The sequence below is a fragment of the Mauremys reevesii genome, linkage group 6 (genome assembly GCF_016161935.1).
Source record: "Mauremys reevesii isolate NIE-2019 linkage group 6, ASM1616193v1, whole genome shotgun sequence".
Classification (NCBI taxonomy): Eukaryota; Metazoa; Chordata; order Testudines; family Geoemydidae; genus Mauremys; species Mauremys reevesii.
The window spans coordinates 14,447,534-14,465,266 of NC_052628.1; the positions used below are offsets into that span (position 1 = coordinate 14,447,534).

The following is a 17,733-nucleotide window of genomic DNA, read 5'->3' on the forward strand; positions in this document are numbered from 1 at the left end:
GCCTGATTTGCAGCTCTCATTGAAGTGCCCAGCTGTGGAGACACAGCACCTCTGAAAATCAGGCGAAAAAGGTCTGATGGGTGCTGAGAGCAGGGCACTGGGAAATGTCCTTTCATGCACTTACACAGAAGGTGCAGTCAAATGTTCTCAACACAGCAATCCTTGTGCAGAGACAATCCTTGTGCAAAGACACCACAACAGATCTCCCCAGATCATGCCATGTTACTAGCCAGCCACCCTACCATGTTCCCCAGATCTGAGAGCCATACTGTACATACCTGCTCGTTGTGCATGGGCTCCCATGTGCCCTCTCTATCTACCCGGCCAGTCTCATGCAGAAGGAAATACAATATAGCCCCCGATGTATAAAATGCATATACAATTGCCCTAATATTTCTCAGCTGATTGCTAACCTATTATAGACAGGATGCAGGCAACCATTGCCTAGTATCATACAAGAACACAATGGCTGGAATGGAAAACACCTACGAGATCAGTTGTCCTCATGTAAGGGTATAATACTGTATATGCCACTGATGCCATTATTGAATGTCCTGTAGCCAGAAGGCTGTGCAGAAACTAGTTACGCTAACCAAACAGAAACTCACAAAGATTCAAGACCACCAGTCAAATACTGTTCTCCTTATCTATACAATTAGCCCCACTGAAACCAAAGGGACCACCTGTGTAAATAAGGCATGGGCTGGGACTGACCTTGAATTTTTCAATAAGGATACAGTTGTAATTCACCTGCTCACTTCTCCATAAATAATCTATACCCTGTAGTGAACCACCATCAAAATTCAATTTTCCCCATATGGTCCATCCGTTCGTCCCCAGGTGCCCAATTCCTGCTGAAAATGAGTGGGCACTGGGAACCTAATTCTCCCTTTGAAAATTCCAGCCTAAGTGACCTGTAATCTTATCCTGTCCCAGCATCATTCTTACTTCATTCACAGCCTAAAACCAAAAGGAGCTTTAGGTGCACTAGGAGTAAAGAGTCCTGAGTGAGTAACGCATACCACAGATAATGTCTTACCTGAAAGCCCCCCAGGGGCTAGACAATTAGTTCCCCCTGTTTCAGTGGAGGAAGGCACAGAGTCTGGACAATCTGCTGCAGCAGAGGAAAAAAATAAGAAATTAGTATATGTTAGTTTCTTAGCACCCTGTAAACAATGTCAAGAACAGAACACACATTCCAAAGTGTTCAACAGGAAGCTATTACTAATTGTCTGCACAGACACTGCCATTCATCATCATATATCCACCCTAAACTCATCACCCTTGTCTAAACTCTACATTACCACTTAATCATTACTCAGTGCACGCAAAAATTATATAAGGGCTGGAATCTTTTTGTCCAAGTCACAGGTTAATGAAATCAGGTCTCCCATCTTTTGAGCTCCGAAAGAGTTTAAACGGCTGCTTTGTACTTTGAATCTAGTACACAACCAGGTTGGCCAGGTGGAAATATTAAACTTGAAAGAGAGAAAAAAATACTCCACTTTTGTCACAAATAGTCCAATGTCAACTTTACTCCTTTGTTCCTGTCTTTTTTGCTAGTTTCATTAAGAACTCGTATACATTTTCCCTTCCAGTGACTGGAAATTACTTGGCTTCCCCAGCGTGTTGTGTATGCACCAAAAAGGCCTGCCTGGACCAAATTCTTTCCATGCACCACTGAAGGGGCTTTTATGATGAAAGGAATCTGTCTCATTAACTATTCCTCTTGACATTTAGAAGTGTTCAATTCAGGGAGGGGCAAAGTTTTGGCCCCCTGGTGTCCAAAAACTGCCCCCTTTCTGTAATGGCAGCATGAGGTCAACATTGATCAACCTTTTTACTGCAGACAAACCCACACAAGCAATTTTTAATCATCTCTCAGGGAAGATGCAAACATAAGGAAATACTGTGGTTGAAGGCATTTGCAGTCAAGAAAAAAATCTAAGTGTACATTCAACCCTCAGGCTGCTGGCAAGTTGCCGCAATTGGTTATGCAAAATTAGGGCACCCTAAATTGCATCATCATTTCAGCTACAAACCATCTCTTAAAGCAAGGGCCACAGCACCAAATGGCTAGAGTATTTTGTCCCCCGCATTTTTTTCCCCAAGCACTCACTACTGAAAACCTAAGGAAAAAACATGTGTGTAGGTATAATCTCATGTTATCAGAGTAAAGTATAATCCATAACAGGAATATACAGTTTAACAGGATACACTTAATCAAACTGAAAACAATAGGGAGACAGGAAATGGACTTACTTGTGAAATACTGTGCACTATACACTTTCTAAATGTTTTTGAGTTTGTTTGCTATATTTTAAGGAAATATGCTTTCTTTTAACCCTGTTCACTTGTATATCTGAACAGATGACTCCCTCGGATCTTTCCCTTGAGATCACTCTCAAATGCTTTTGCTGATGCTTTCCCTCAACACACTCACACCTTTCTGAATGCAGGTGTTAAAAAATATGGTACTGATTTGTACTACAGACCTAGTGCTTCATATCCAGCTCCAATCTGCCTCTACATGAATTGATACAAGGAATTTTCTATTGGATATTAGGGAGTGGGATCAATTGACGCCTGATTTCTAATGTTCAACCTTGAAGTGGACATATTGCTATGACAGTCGCCTGCAATCTTGAGGAACAGATCCCAAGTTACTTAAAAATGTCTCTGCATTGCTAGCAGAAGAATCTGGTTATCTTTGACCCGAGAGCAAGATGGGATCTATTCCTCAAGACTGCAGGAGACTGTCAGAGCAATATGTCCACTTCTTCTAACTTAAAAAAACACAATCCTAGCCATAAAATTGCTGTGGAGATAAAGTAACCCTACACTTTGAATTCACTCTGTTTCTTCATCAAGGTTGCACATTAGAAATCAGGCCTTATTCAGACCCTCCCTAAAGCCTGGACCTTTGCCTGAGCATAGCTTTGCCCACTGATTTTGTCCCTCTCCAGAGGTCAATTGATCCCACTCCCTATCCAATAGAAAATTCCTTTTATCAATTCATTTAAACCGAGAACGGTGCTGGGTCACGGGTCTCACTTTAGAATAAGCCATTACTGAATGCACTGCTGATGCTCCCTCTTACACCCCAGCAGGCACAGGCTATGCAAAAGGCATGATGATCCTTTCCTGTTCCTTGCGTTAACCCTTGGCTAGTTGAGCCTTGCATGCTTAGCATCATCCAGGCCTCATCCAAGCATTCTGGCTGGTATGGAGCACTGTCATTTTTAAATATTTTTTTGATACCAGTGAAATGCTCCAAGATTGAGTGGTTCATTTGTAGTTGCTACATGTTAGCCCTTTCACCCCAGATTTCTTTGTAAAGTGAGCTATCTCCAAAGGACATGAAATCATGTTCTTCACATCAACAGTGTAATGACTAGCCCTGAGAGATGTGCAGTGTCCTGCTACACCTTCAATTCCCATTAAAATCAACAACACTTGAGGACCACGAGCAATCCACGGGCCTTAGATGCTTAGCCTGAGTAGTTTTTTGCATCCTAATATGCAGGTGACAGACACAGGAGAGATCCTAACTCTCCCCTGCAAACGGAAGTCAGTGGATGACCATCCAGTCTGGTGCCCAGACTATATACTCTCTCATGCAGAGGGGAGGGGGGTGTAGAGTTAGAGCCAGAGCTAAATTACACCGGAATTCGGTCATGCTCACCCCCTAGGGGAAGTTGGGGGAAAGCACCTCATATTGCTCTTGGGAGACCTCTGTGACAGCCTCCAGAGGGAACATATCCAGCCAGCCTCAGCCAGGTCAGCCTGATACACAGCCTTTGTGCGAGTGAAAGGAAATAAGAGAAAAGGGATAGGACCTTTTAATACACACTGTTAAATCGCGGGCCCAGCCACCTTCACAAACTCAAACACCAGAACTAGTATAAATTAGCTATGAGCCAGAAGAGCATTCCGAGTACTAACATGCACGCAGGACCACCAATACCCAAGCCCAGGTGATAGCTTTTGGAAAAGAGTCATGGTTACCCAGCTCATGGATGCAAACCATGGACATGCGTTTCACTCTGCTAAAGCTCATCAGCATGGAACAGCAACTGGGGTTTTTTAGATAAACAGTATGTCGGCCTCTCTATTTTAGAGTTCATTGTACTGAACCCCCATCACATTGCTTCTAAAATTCTGCATACCTGACCAGTCAAAGACATCTCTGACAACCTCCCATCCCCAGTGAGCATTTTCATTTGGGGTCTGAATCTGCAGTCCTAACCCAGATAACACTACCACTGAAGCTAATGGGAAAGAATGAAGGACTGCAGATTCAGGCTCTTAATAAGTTCACTGTATTGTCTAAGACAGGGGTCCCCAACGTGGTGCCCGCATCTAAATGCGCCCGTGTCCTGGCCAGCGGTCGAGCATCCGCCGAAATGCCGCCGAATTTCTATAGCATTTCGGCAGCGACGCCTCTCGATGACAAGCAGCGTCATCAAGAGGCGTTGCCGTCAAATTTCTGCAGCATTTCAGCAGCGACGCCTCTTGATGACGCCGCTTGCTGCCGACAAGCGACGTCATCGAGAGGTGTCGCTGCCGAAATGCCACAGAAATTCGGTGGCATTTCGGCGGATGCTCGACCGCCGCCATGGTTCTTCGTCTGGCACCTGCCAGTCAAAAAGGTTGGGGACTACTGGTCTAAGAGAATTAGTGAAAAATATTTAAATCACAGCAAATCTGCATGTCATCTTGGAGTCTGTTCCCAGATTTGTTAGAGACATTCTGTGTGGCCTTGGCCAAGTCACCTAACATTCCTGACTCTTAGCTGACCCATCTGTACAGTTTTTGCATTAATAAGCTAATTTACAGGGGAGCTAGGAAACTTCATTCACGTTTATAAAAGCTTTTAGATACTTGCATGAGTGGTGCTAGGTAAAGGCCTCATCCTGCAACCCCTCCTCATGCATTAGTCCCCCTCACTTGCGTTGGAATTGTGTGTTTGTGTGAAGGATTGCAGGACCTAGCCAGAGGTGCGTAAGTATTATTATTGGTACTACCATGCTTCATGCCAATGTGAGATGTCCAGGTTACTGTTAGATACACTTCTCCTTAGCAGTAGCTGCAGATAGTTCTTCTAGATTGTCAACGTGTAAGTGGAAAGATCTTTGCTAACGTTTTAACTGTGCTAGTAAAATGGCTTTGCCATGCCTGGACAGTCTACAATATTCTGTTCCTATTTTCCCAAAGGTGGTGAATAGTGAGGACAGGACTCCTCCTTGCTTAAAATGGTTCAGACTGAACACCTTTCCATTGTAAGCTAGTATTCCTCTCTCTCATTTAACCAGCCTAAGGCAAATAATATTTGACACAACGCTTGGAAATATAGGAATGTGGGACACCTAGGATCCCAGCATCGTTCTGTCTGCCACAGGAGGTAGCAACGATACACAGACATTAAATTCTCTATCTCATTCTCTCCACAACAGCTTTGATCAAAGAGGAAGCAAAAGAAGAAAAAAAAAAGCCAGTAGTTGTAACAACCACCTGCAATGACAGACTTATAGACTTCTGTTTGTCTCTGTCATTGTTCCATGTATTACATTATTCAGAGTTCAACTGCCAAACGGATTTTTTTTTTAAATTAAACTTTTTGGTGAGTAACCAGTTGTTTTTGAGTTTCCGATTGGCAGCATTAATCACTTCCTATTGGCTGATATGAAGAACTTTTCCTTTCGAAATGGCACATTCATGTTCTGCGGCTTTTCTGTTTACACACATTTTGCTACCTTATGTCAACACTTGCTAATGAATAAATATATCACTCCCCTAACTGAAAATGAGGTCCTGGCAAAGGTAGATTGGATATTTAAACCCTGCTAATAGATTTATCCTAACATCTTTCCAGGAAACTGAAGGCAATCATTAACCCTTCTTTCCTATAGCTTTAGGCTGGCTGTTATCCTCCTGAACACTTTACAAATTAGTTTATGCCCTATGCAAAAAGTTATTATCAGGGGGAAATTACATATGCAAATCTAAGCACGTGAAGTTTCTATGGGACCATTCTGTTATCCATTTCTCTTTCTCGAATAACAAAATTCTTTACTACTCAGTAGACTTTGCCTGTGTAAAGAAACAATCTTTTAAAATCAAAGCAACTAGTAAATATAAGTAGCACTCGTAAGGGAAGTAGGCTATAATGACACAGATATCTCCTCATTAATTATTGAACATTTGTCTAGTGTTCGTTAATGCTCAGGCAAAATCTTATATGCTTTGTAACCCATTCATTTATTAAGCAGCTGTGCCTGTTTCCACATGGCAAGAGAAAACTCCTTATGTTAATCAGAGTTTACAGTGGAGAAAATGAACCTGGCTAAAAGGGTCCAGTACTGAAGACACTAAGTACTTTCCTATGAGGTACTAGGTACCTTTCAATGGGAGTTGACATCACAAGAGACACTCATCATCTGGATGGGGCCCTATGCCCATTTCCCAGGTTTCTAAAGTATCTTCATAACTTACAGTACCCTCCCCCACACACTTTTAATAGCATTTACTGAAAGACACTTTAAAATGAAAAGAGAAACCTATCAAGCAAGCCCCTCAGGGTTTTAACATTTCTTGAACTTCAGAAACCAGCCAACTCCAACAAACTGAATAGCAATAATTTTAGAAAATCAGCTATTTTAGAAAAACTGCCCTGAAACTGGAACAAACCCAGGAACAAAGCTATTTTAAACTCCCTTTTTAAAAGTAAAGTACTAAGTTTACATATGGTGGTGCATGACTTTAGGACACAACCAGAAAGACAATTGTGCTATAATCAACACTTTATATCCATTCATTCATCTTCAGAAAGATATGAAGGGGCTTGGTGGAGCTCTGCACCGCCCTGATTTCATCCCCATTTCCGATTTTCACTAAACCTGTCTCCTTCCACAGTGCCAGTCCTATTTATCTAACACAGGGCGAGCTTGCTGCCAACCAGAAGTTTATGCAGACAACCGCAACAGAGCTTGGTGCCAGCCTCAAATGGGCTTCTGCCCTGGCACGATGCCATTCAATTACAAGCAACAGGCATGAAGAGCTGTCTTAGAAACTTTCAGCTCCCCTCCATATATTTTTAATTTGGTAATGCTTAATTGCAGATTATTTTTTTTGTAAACGGAAGATTTATATAACCACATTTGCCAACGCTTATTTGTATCCTTACTCAACAAAAATTAATGTTCCTAGAATCCTTTGCTGTACCTTGTACCAATCTAAGTTCATTAGAATTCAAATACAGTGAGTTGACAGTCATGCATTTTCCATTTACTACTTACAATTGTAAACTGAATAAGGACGACTTTATATTTCTTGCAGATATTCACGAAGCAACGTTGGCAAAACCTACTGTCTCACATTATTTTTATGTGCATGCTCATCCTGAGTGTTCAAGTTACTTGGTACAAGTACATCTAGAAAAGGCAACAATGTGAATGGACTACCCACTATAGTTTCTGGGTTTTAAAACTAGAGGTTTTCTTAGCCAAATCATATACTAAATCATTGGGGTGGCAAAGGGGCAAAAATCCCACAGAAACAGCCAAAAAGTGAAACGCGTAAGAAGTATGACAAAGGAAGGAGACATTCCCCCTGAGAAAGGCATGTTTTCCCTTTTTATCTGAAGACAGTAGCCTACTTTTAAAAGGTCTACTTACCAGTTGGTTTGAGAAAATCCATTGGATATCTGGAGTAGGGTGGAGGGGGAGACTCTGGAATTAGAAAAGCACAGAGAAAATAAAGGCAGAGCCATGAGAAAAAAAAGATAGGAACTTATGATAACAGTGGCATTCTTTTAGCAAAACTGTTTGTCTTAGCTCTGGGGGTTGGAGGCAGGGCAGCTAGGCGGTGATTGCCTTGATATTTAGCTGTCAGATAAACAAAAGGGGCCGCCTGGCGCCAGTCTCCCTGCTATCTGCTACTCTGGCTGTCTGATCAGGGCCTCCTTGGCTCGGCTAAAACACTCCAGCACTGGAAATCACCAACTGATCCAGACTGCCAGATAATCCTCGCTAGCTGCACACACATTTCACAGAAAAGGGAAAAAAGAAATGGCAAGAAAAAAAAATCAAGTGCTGCCGTTTACCCCTCTCTCTCCCCCTCCCACAACTCTAGCCACTACTCAGAACTGGGTGATTTTTATTCTACACCAACTAAGCAAAGTTTACAAGTAATTGCAACGTTTAAACACGGGCGGGGGGTGGAATGCAAGTCAGGGATCGCTCTTTTAGACTATCGGGTAGGTAACATTGGAGTTAAACGTGCCAAAAAGAAACCCATTTCCATTAACAAAAGAAAACGGCATTTGAAAACTTTCCTTCTTTTTCTTTTTGGCCACTAGCGGATTAAACGCTGTGACACTTTTCTGGGTCTTATTTGGAAAGCGAAGTCTGCTGACTGCAGGAGAAGGAAGCATGCTTGCATCGGACAAACTGGAACCCATAAATTATGCGTTCTCTTGTTAAGGGGTGGTGGAGGATTTGTGAACCACTAACTTCCAATGTTGGGCTGCTTTATAAATCCCGGACTGGCTGGAAATTCTGTTAAACATTAGCTCAAGGGGTTCATTTTCTAAAGCAAAACAGACCTAAATTAGGATTGTTCCCTGGGACCTCTCTGCAAAACATCAGCCCCGCATAAGGCAAAATTATCTTCTCAATATCATTTGAAGGGTTCAAGGCACCTACACATTTCCCTTTTTGTACACAGCCTTCTCCACAAATACCGTAGCGAACCACATCGTTGTGTTACTGCAGGTATGGACTCACACACGGCGTTGACCAACAAGAAACCCCGCCGTGCCAGAAGAGAGGCAGGCACAAACTGCAACCCTAACTCAGACAACACTTCCATAAGGATTACGTGGGAATGTTGCCGAAGTAAAAGGGGGAAGCCTCGGCCATTACGTGTGCCACAAACACAGACAATATAATTGATCATCTGACCATCCTAAGAACCAATTTTGTACTATCCCTCCCCGGTTTTCTGTTCATACAACAGTCCCCCCCGCCCCAACCCACCCCTGGAGTTTCTGTGCGCCTTCAGCCATACCTAGTTCACAGAGCCTGCTGAGGTGGTGGGGATTGCAGCAGACCAGCTCCGGGTGAGTTTTTCCATAAGATTCACAGCAACATAACCGCTTCACTTCCGAGCAATGCCTGAGATCTGGCCACCTGAATACTTTACACAGCAGCAAAGGGAGCGAGTACCAGTGCTGACCCAGCTTGGAGTCCACCTTGCCGGGCAGGAGGAGGCAGGAGGTCCGCGCGCCCCCTCTGGACTCCACCGCTTGCAAGAGCACCTCCAGCTGTTTCTCCTTCAGCCTCTTCAGCACCGCGTGGGTCAGCGCTTTCAATTCCGCCTCCGAGCCGAGGTGAGCCTTGGTGAGCTTCCCCGACTTGCCCATGCAGCAGCCCCGGCCGCCTCCAGCGCCATGCGCCCGGCTGTCCGCTGCTGTTTCACCGGGCTCACCCTCCTCTTCCTCCCCGCCGCCGGGCGCACGGCTCCTCCAGAGTCGCCGGACGAGCACCGATCGTTTGGTCCTGAACATGCGGGACGAGAAGAAGGTTTCCCGGCTAAAAAACGAGCATGTCGTCCGCAAATCATGAAGAATCCGGGATCCGAGTCCAGGCAGCAAACACAAGCAGCCTGAAATGATAGGGATGCAGTGGGGAGGAGGATTGGTGGTGGTGGTGGAAGAGCCAAAGCAATCTGTAACATATGCCAGTCTCTTAAAGGGTTGGGGGGTTTCCTCTGTCTCTCTTAAATCCTTCAAAAATCCACTGAAAAGCTTACAATTTATATTGAGAATTTTCCACCTCTATATAGGACCTGGGAAAAACATAAACTGAAAGACATGGAGGAGAAGGGGGAATCAATGTTCAGTGTAACAGAAGAATTGCAGAAAACATGCCCCCAAAACAGATAAGGGAATAACAGATCTTCTCGCGTTGCCGGTCTGTCAGAGCGATTGCAAAACCTTTAGATCACATTTGGTTTCAGTCGAGGATGACTGTTTTAAATAAAAAAGAAAAAGAAATAATAAAGGTCTTCCCCACTCCCAAAATTTTTTTGTTGCAAAACCAAGGCACAAGATTTAAAAAAAAAACCCAAAAACTATTTCCTTAGTAATAACATATCCACAGAATCCATCAAAAAAGGGTTTGGGGAGGATTGGGAAAAAAGGAATTTCTATAACATAGGGTAGATTTTTTTTAAAAAAGAGCCAAAATAACGTAGCATTTTTTTAAAAAACCCTAAAATTTGGACGTTTTAATTAATAATCAAAATGTTTTTAAAAATAAAAAATGCATCCAAGAGTGTTACATCCTTTTTTTTTTAAAAAGCCCAACTCGTCCTGATGCTTTTTTTTTCCTTCTTATCAAAGATTTTAATCCACGCAAAAATCCTCGAGGCGGTTGCTAATACAGATCTATGTATTTTAAAAAGTGAGGAGTCTGTCTTTCCTTCCAAAAGGCTTGATCCGCTCCCTCTCTGTCTGCCTGTCTTTCAGAAAGACCAGGAGCTAGGGACAGTTTTTAAAAAAAAAAATACAGTTGCCCCCACCTCTCCTCCCACCCAGCCCTTAAAAAAATAAAAGCGACGGACGGGTGAGAAGTGACAGGGGATGATCCTATAATGACAGGAGCTGAAATGATCACCAGCCCCCCCAGTCCCTCTGCTGTCTCGCTCTCTCTCTAGTAAATGCTAATGCAGCCTTTAGCTTCCTTCTCTTCTGGCTGCAGCTCCCCTCCTCCAAGGCAGCCTTTCCAGTCCTTGCATCGGCTACCAACACACACAGCAGAAGAAGAAAAAAAGCAGCTCCTTTCGCTTGGCTCGCCTGGTTTGCTTTGCCTTTTTCTCCCTCCTTCCCCTCCTTTTTTCCACTCCCTTCTTCCTTCGCAGTGAGCTCAGTGCAGAAGATCCTGTCTCCCCCACGCACACCTTTTTTCTTCCTTTAGGCGAGAGAGGGGGGAGTGCCTTGTCCTTTGGAGGGGGTGGCCTGCGAAGAGGAGGGGGGGTTCCAAACGGAGGTGGCTATTACCTAGCAGTGCCCATGGTGCCTCTGCCTCTGTGTCTGGGCTGCTGCTGCTGCTGCCATCCGCCAGCTCGTCTCTCCAGCCAGCCAACAGCCTCCGCCTCCCCCGCCTCCTCGCCGCTTCGCCTCGGTGACTCGCAGTGCGCAGTATCGCTGCCCAGCCCCGGCCCCCAATCACGTGGGCGTCTAGACACCCAGTCGCTTTAAAAAAAAAAAAGTGATTGTGTTGCGCAAACAACAGCTCGGGTTTCTAAAAGCTATTTTTTTTTCTGAAGTCTGGAGAGAGAGAGGAGGGGAGCGGGCAGGGGACGTGTAGAGAATTCACATCACATTCAACCAAGACATCCAGGATCTTTTTTTAAAAAATGATCAAGACACAGCGCACCAAGGAAGTGATTGCTCATGGAGATTAACTGGAGAGGCTATTTCTCAGTGAGATGCTGCTGTTAGGGGTAGCTGGAGAGAATGGGGGGGGGGGGTTGACATGGTTTGCATTCGCATTCAAAAAGAGTTTGCACTCTCATTCTTGGCATTTTTGTTTTTCTGAATGCTAGATTATGACTGTTATCTGGGGCTCCTTTTGCACTGAAGTGAGTGGCAGATTTGTTTTTAGTAGGGTGCAGGTGGAGCAGGGGGTTGGGCCCTTCAAAAGAAAATGTTTAATGAATACAAGAGGTCCCTGCATAAAAGATGCTTTTCAGATGGGTGATAAAAGGGGGTTTGGAAAATACCCAGGAAAAGCCAGAGATAAATCCTGGCATCAGATTGTTCAGTGTCAATCCCTGTGACTGTTCAGAGGCCCTGTGTCTGACTGCAGGATGGAGGCCTAAGACCAGGGGTAGGCAAACTTTTTGGCCTGAGGGCCACATTGGGGTTCCAAAACTGTATGGAGGGTGGGTAGGGAAGGCTGTGCCCCCCCAAACAGCCTGGCCCCCTCCCACTTTCCACCCTCTGACTGCCCCCCCTCAGAACCGCCAACCCATCCAACCCCCCGTGCTCCTTGTCCCCTGGCTGCCCCCTCCCGGGACTTCCCGCCCCTAACTGCCCCCAGGACCCCACCCCTATCCACCACCACCCCCTGCTCCCTGTCCCCTGACTTCCCCAAGCCCTTCACACTCCTGCCCCCTGACAGGCCCCCCAGGACTCCCACACCAATCCAATCCCCCCACTCCCCGCCCCCTTACCATGCTGCTCAGAGCAGCAGGACTGGCAGGCCGGAGTCAGCCACGCCACCGCGCTGCCCAGCAGGAGCTTACAGCCCTGCCACCCAGAGTGCTGGCGGCACAGCGAGCTGAGGCTCCGGGGGAGGCGGAATAGCAGGGGAGGGGCCGGGGGCTAGCCTCCCAGGCTGGGAGCTCAAGGGCTGGGCAGGACGGTCCCGCAGGCCACCATAGTTTGCCCACCTCCCTAGGGCCATGGTTGTGTACAATAAATAACTAAATTGCAAATATTAAAAAAAATCTATGAACGAAATAACACTTACCCACCATTGGCCTCTGATAACCAGTGCTGTGCAAGTGCAAAGTGTTTTTATTACATTGTACGTGTCTTTGGCTATACAAATTAACTTTAACTGATGGTTACCCCTTCTTACAGGTGAGGCAAATGAGACACAGATATTAATAAAACATCATATCAACACTTTGCACTATATGGTACCATGCTTCAAAGGACCTTAAATTTTTACTAAATTAAGCCTTTGAGCACCCCCATGAAGTCAGCATTATTATGCCAGTTTTGCAGAGGGGTAAACTGGGATACAGCGGTTAAGTGACTTGTATGTGTATGTGCTATGCTTTAATCCTGAGAACCACAATCCTGCACACACTGACACAGGTAAATAGTCCTTTGGATTTAATGGGATTATTCATATGCATAAGTGTTGTCTGAGTCCAGACCAAGACCAACAAGTGAGTTGCTTAAGGTCATACGGTAAGTCAGTTATAGAGTTGGAAACAGAACCAAGTTTCCAAAATCACATGCTCTGAACGCTAGCTGCTATAAACAAACCTAATTCCAAAGTAATTGCAGTGAAATAAACAAGACAAAACCCATAAAACACAGGCAGCCCAAGACTTATTATTCTAAAAAGTCCTAGAATGTACATACTGTAGATGCACTGCATTCCTGGAATTGACTTCTCCAGGTGCTTTGGATGCACAAGGAATGCAAGATCAAATGTAGGCCCTATCCTGCAAATACTCACGTCAGGACTCAATACTAACTATTCACATGCATAAAAGTTGTTTGTGTTATTGGCAGGATCAAGGCCGATGGTCCTTAGAAGCCAGATCTTTAGGGCTGACTTGCAAAATTTTAGGGACAACATACCATCCTGGGAATAAAATCTACTCACCTATCCTGTATTGATATGATTAGTGATAAGAAAAGACAAATATTTTATGTGCCCATGTTTTATTTGCTAAGGACGTGGGTGAAGAATTTATTGAGATTGATTTAGGGCTTTATGGGGGAGATAATGGGAAGTTAGACATCAGAAATGTCACCTTGAACTCAGTTAGACTGTCTTTTTGTCCTGTGTTTGTACAGAGCCCAGTAGGTTCCATGACTAGGCATCCCAGGTGCTACAGGAATACAAATAAATACATAGATACTACTACTATATTCCAGGTGTAAAGGTAAGCTTGCTAAACAAGTGGGCCACCACATTCTGCAATTTCTGAAAGATGCAGCCCCTTGGGGAGTGCACTACAGTAATCTAACCTTAAAGTAACAAAGGATTAATGGCCAGGGCCAGAGCGACAGCCAGGGCGTCCGCTTTTCAATTTGCTGCACGCTCTAGTACAGTGCAATTTTTTTTTAAATGGTCAACTTGGAGACTTGAAAAAAAATTACATTTCTTTATTTTAATAATCTCTTTCACAGGCCTCCGAAGTGACCTTATTTTTTAACCCGTCTCCTCTTTTTACTATAGCAGTGTATAGAATCTCAAAACCTTTTCATGGTGGTACATATGATAACCTGAAAAAGAGACACTTTGCCTCTTTTCTGCTGATACTGAAAGACCACATTAGATTAGACACACCTGTTACCGTATGCATTATACTCTTCTTTTATGTCAAAAGCTGCCCAAACTATTATAAATGAGGTGGATTCAAATAGTTTGTTCACAGTGAGTACAATCTTTCCTTTGTAATCATCACATTTGCTGTTGTGAATTATGTTTGCACTATTAGTTATTCTGGTGATAATAATCCAGAAATTACTACACCTCTACCCAGATATAACGCAACCTGATATAACACGAATTTGGATATAACGCGGTAAAGCAGCGCTCTGGGGGTGGGGCTGCGCACTCCGGCGGATCAGCACGTCAACATGTCTGGCTCCGTCACGCCGCTCTGAGCGGCATGTTAAGGGTGCTGGGCCAGGGCCAAGGGGTTGGATAAGGGGCAGAGAGTCTTGGGGCGGTCAGGGGACAGGGAGCGGGGGGGTTGGATGGTTCGGAGGTTCTCAGGGCGTGGCAGTCAGGGGACAGGGAGTGGGGGCGTTGGGTAGGGTGTGGAAGTCCCAGGGGGGCCGGTCCGGGGGTGGGGGGGTGGATAAGGGTCAGGGCAGTTGGGGCCAGGGAGCAGGGGTGGGGTGGGGGTGGGGGTCCTGGGGGTGATCTCTGGACGGGGTAGTCAGAGGACAAGGAGCAGGGGGCTTAGATAGGGGTGGGGTCTTGGGAGGGGCAGTCGGGCGGGGTGGTCTCTGGGGGGGCTAGTCAGAGGACAAGGAGTGAGAGGGGGTTGGATGGGTTGGGGGTTCTGAGACGGCAGTCAGGGGGCGGGAAGTGGGTGGGGGTTGGATAGGGGGCAGGGCCAGGTAGTTTGGGGAGGCACAGCCTTCCCTACCCAGCTTGATTTGCCATTAATAACGGAAATGCTCAAGGTCAAAGCAAGTTTGATATAACATGGTAAGATTTTTTAGCTCCTGAGGACCGCGTTATATCGGGGTAGAGGTGTATATATACAAATCAGAGTGACAAGAATAGTAACTAGCAATATGCCATGCCAGGACAGTGTGGTCCAATGGACAGAGCACAAGACTGGAACTCAGGTGACTTGGGTACTTCTTCTGGCTCTTCTACTGATTCACTATGTGACCTAGGGCAAATCACTTTGCCACTAGCTTCAGTCAGAACCTCAACTTGTCTGCACCTCAGTTTCCCCATCTGTGAAATGGGGATACAAATACTTGTCCTCCTTTGTATGGTACCTTGAGCTCTGCAGGTGAAAATTATTGTACTATTTGGAAAAAATTGACTATTTACTTATCCCTATATAGCTAAATTAAATGTCACAAAGAAAAATTTTAACTCCATAACCTGTTAAAATTTGCAAATATCTGTGTTTTTAACTTAATTTTTTTCACTATTTATCTTAAAAACTGAGTGCCCCCCCACCCATTATACCTCTTCCAATCATTAGTTCTATGTTTTAGTTTTCCTGAAGCCTAAATGTATATGTCCTTATGGAAGTGGGCACATGTCTAAAATGGAAGGAATAAAAAAGTATGTGTTCTCTTTTTTTGGAATGGTTACTGTATGAAATCTGATTTGTTAGGCCAAACCAGTTTATTTAAATCACACAAATAGGCCCATTCAAGCCACAGTATATGTTTATATCAACTATGCCCAGGTTTTACTGTATTTGTTCATTGGCAAGTAGATGTGAACCAAGTGAACCTCTTCTGGAAGACAGGTAATCAGGAAGCAAGAAAACAGAAGTTGAAATACAGGGGAAATGACAAGTGTCATTCAGATAATGGTAGTGGGGCTCATCAGTGTCTGCTCAATTTACTTTTGGGAGTGGTCCCATCATGTGAAACTCAGCTGTGATGTAACTCCAGGGAATGAGATAAATTATCCCATGGACTTTAAAGGGCCTAGTTGTCTGATTTAAATAAACAGGGTTTGGCTTAAAAAACAAAAATTTCTCAACCATGTAATCTGTAGGTGAGTTTAAATTTGCTTTCCCAACTTCATTTTTTTTTAACAAGAGGAAGAAAAAGTAATTTGAACATACAAATTAAATCCATCATCAGGAATAGGCACACATACATTTGATAATGCAAGAGAAATCAAATACAAATAAAAACTGTATCCTTTTTTCCAGTCACCGTTCATATGGAGGTTTCTGGAGACCTTTCTGTTACCCAATTGTCTTTGAAAAGTTAAAGGTGAGTGATAAACTGGAATTAATTTACATTGCAATTCAGCATTTGACAGACAGTTGGAGCCAGGGCACTATTAACCTAATTGCTTTTCTAACAGCACCAGGGTGGGAGACGCAGCAAAGACACACACACACAAAAGATAAAACTAGGGAGTAAAACCTTTTTCCTGACATTAGCAGACATATGCAGACAAAGATGATCCCTCTTCATGCACTTTCTGAGCAAGGATTGGATCAATAACAAATACGTGTTGTTTTTTCTTTTTTGGGACTAGATCTTGGTGATCATATTTACAAATAATTAACAATATATAGGCAGGAACAAGTCTGTCTGAAGAGAGGAAGGCAAGAAGGAAAATGATGGAGATTTCATGTACTCTAGTGGCACTCCATGCAGATTAACAACAGTTAAGCTTGTGTCCCTTTCTTCTGTTATAAACTTTTATTTTCAGGAGCTTGCAAGCAAAGTTCAGAGTGAACCTGGGTGGGCTAGAATGCCATTTTTGGCACTTTTCTGGTTACTCCTCAGTCTCTGAAGCTCTCATTTAAATAGCAAATAGACCTTATGGCTGCAAAGAAAACCAAAATGTGACTTGATGGAAAGTTGTCTTCCTTAGTCTGCAAGAAAGACAAACAATAGGTACAAGAGAAGTGTGAACCTGCCCTCACTGGGTGTTAAATCTGTAGGCTAATATGATAATTTGAATGTTGATGCTGGAAACTACCTGGGGGCTTTGCATATTGAGCTAAGGTACTTATCCAGTGTGATTGGGCACCACAGAAATTAGAGATGGAAAAGGCCTATTAGGACACTTTATCCATCCACTCAGACTAATACAAACCTATCCCATACAGCACATTTGCCAGTATTTTGTCCAGTTTAGCTGCAGCTGGCCCAAGTGACAGTTTCACTTGTGAGGCTATTCTACAACCTGCTATGTCTCATCACTGGGATAGGTTTTTTTTTCTGATTACTTCCTCCTGCTCCTCCCAGCCAGGGTAAATTTTCCTTTCCTTAATTTAATCTCATTGCTTCTAATTTTACCCTAGAGCTCTTAGCCTCCAATCCAGCAAAGCATTTAAGCATATGTTTAAAGTCAAACACAAGCCTATGTCCTTTAGGGACCTTCTTCAGGTTTGTCTACACAGTTTTTGTACTGCTTTAACTATATCAGTTTAGAATCAGATAAATGGTTAAAGCAGTACAGTCCTCCAATGTGGATGCAGGTAGACCGGTATAAAGGTGCTTATATCTATACAGCTATTCGCCTTAATGTCTTTAATTTAAATCTGTGGGAGTTAGCCATACCAATATAAGTACCTTTACACTGGTATAGCTATGCACACAACTAGGGGGTTGTACTTATCACAAAAACTGTGTGTAGACAAGCCCTTAGTAAGCACAGCTAAGGGACAGAGAGAGCATGAGCTATGCACCAAGGGAATGAGAAGGGGTTGGTGCAGCAGCAGCCTCCAGGGCAAAAGCAGAATGAGGAG

The 17,733-nt window shown here is 44.1% G+C and overlaps 1 protein-coding gene across 3 annotated transcripts in view; it reads right to left on the reverse strand.

Annotated features, from left to right (window-relative positions):
* SMAD7 (SMAD family member 7) overlaps positions 1–11,148 on the reverse strand; it is a 42,794-nt gene extending 31,646 nt beyond the window's left edge. The window contains exons 1-4 of one of the 3 annotated variants that reach the window (XM_039545698.1): positions 10,627–11,148; positions 9,070–9,666; positions 7,677–7,730; positions 1,040–1,114 (exon numbers count right to left, since the gene is read on the reverse strand). In XM_039545698.1, coding sequence (XP_039401632.1) covers positions 1,040–1,114; positions 7,677–7,730; positions 9,070–9,568 — 628 coding nt within the window. In that variant the 5' untranslated portion in view covers positions 9,569–9,666; positions 10,627–11,148. Of the gene's footprint in view, positions 1–1,039; positions 1,115–7,676; positions 7,731–9,069; positions 10,299–10,626 lie in introns of those variants that run through there. The other 2 variants (XM_039545699.1, XM_039545700.1) reach the window with 2 other exon arrangements.
* Between the last annotated feature and the right edge of the window lie 6,585 nt (positions 11,149–17,733).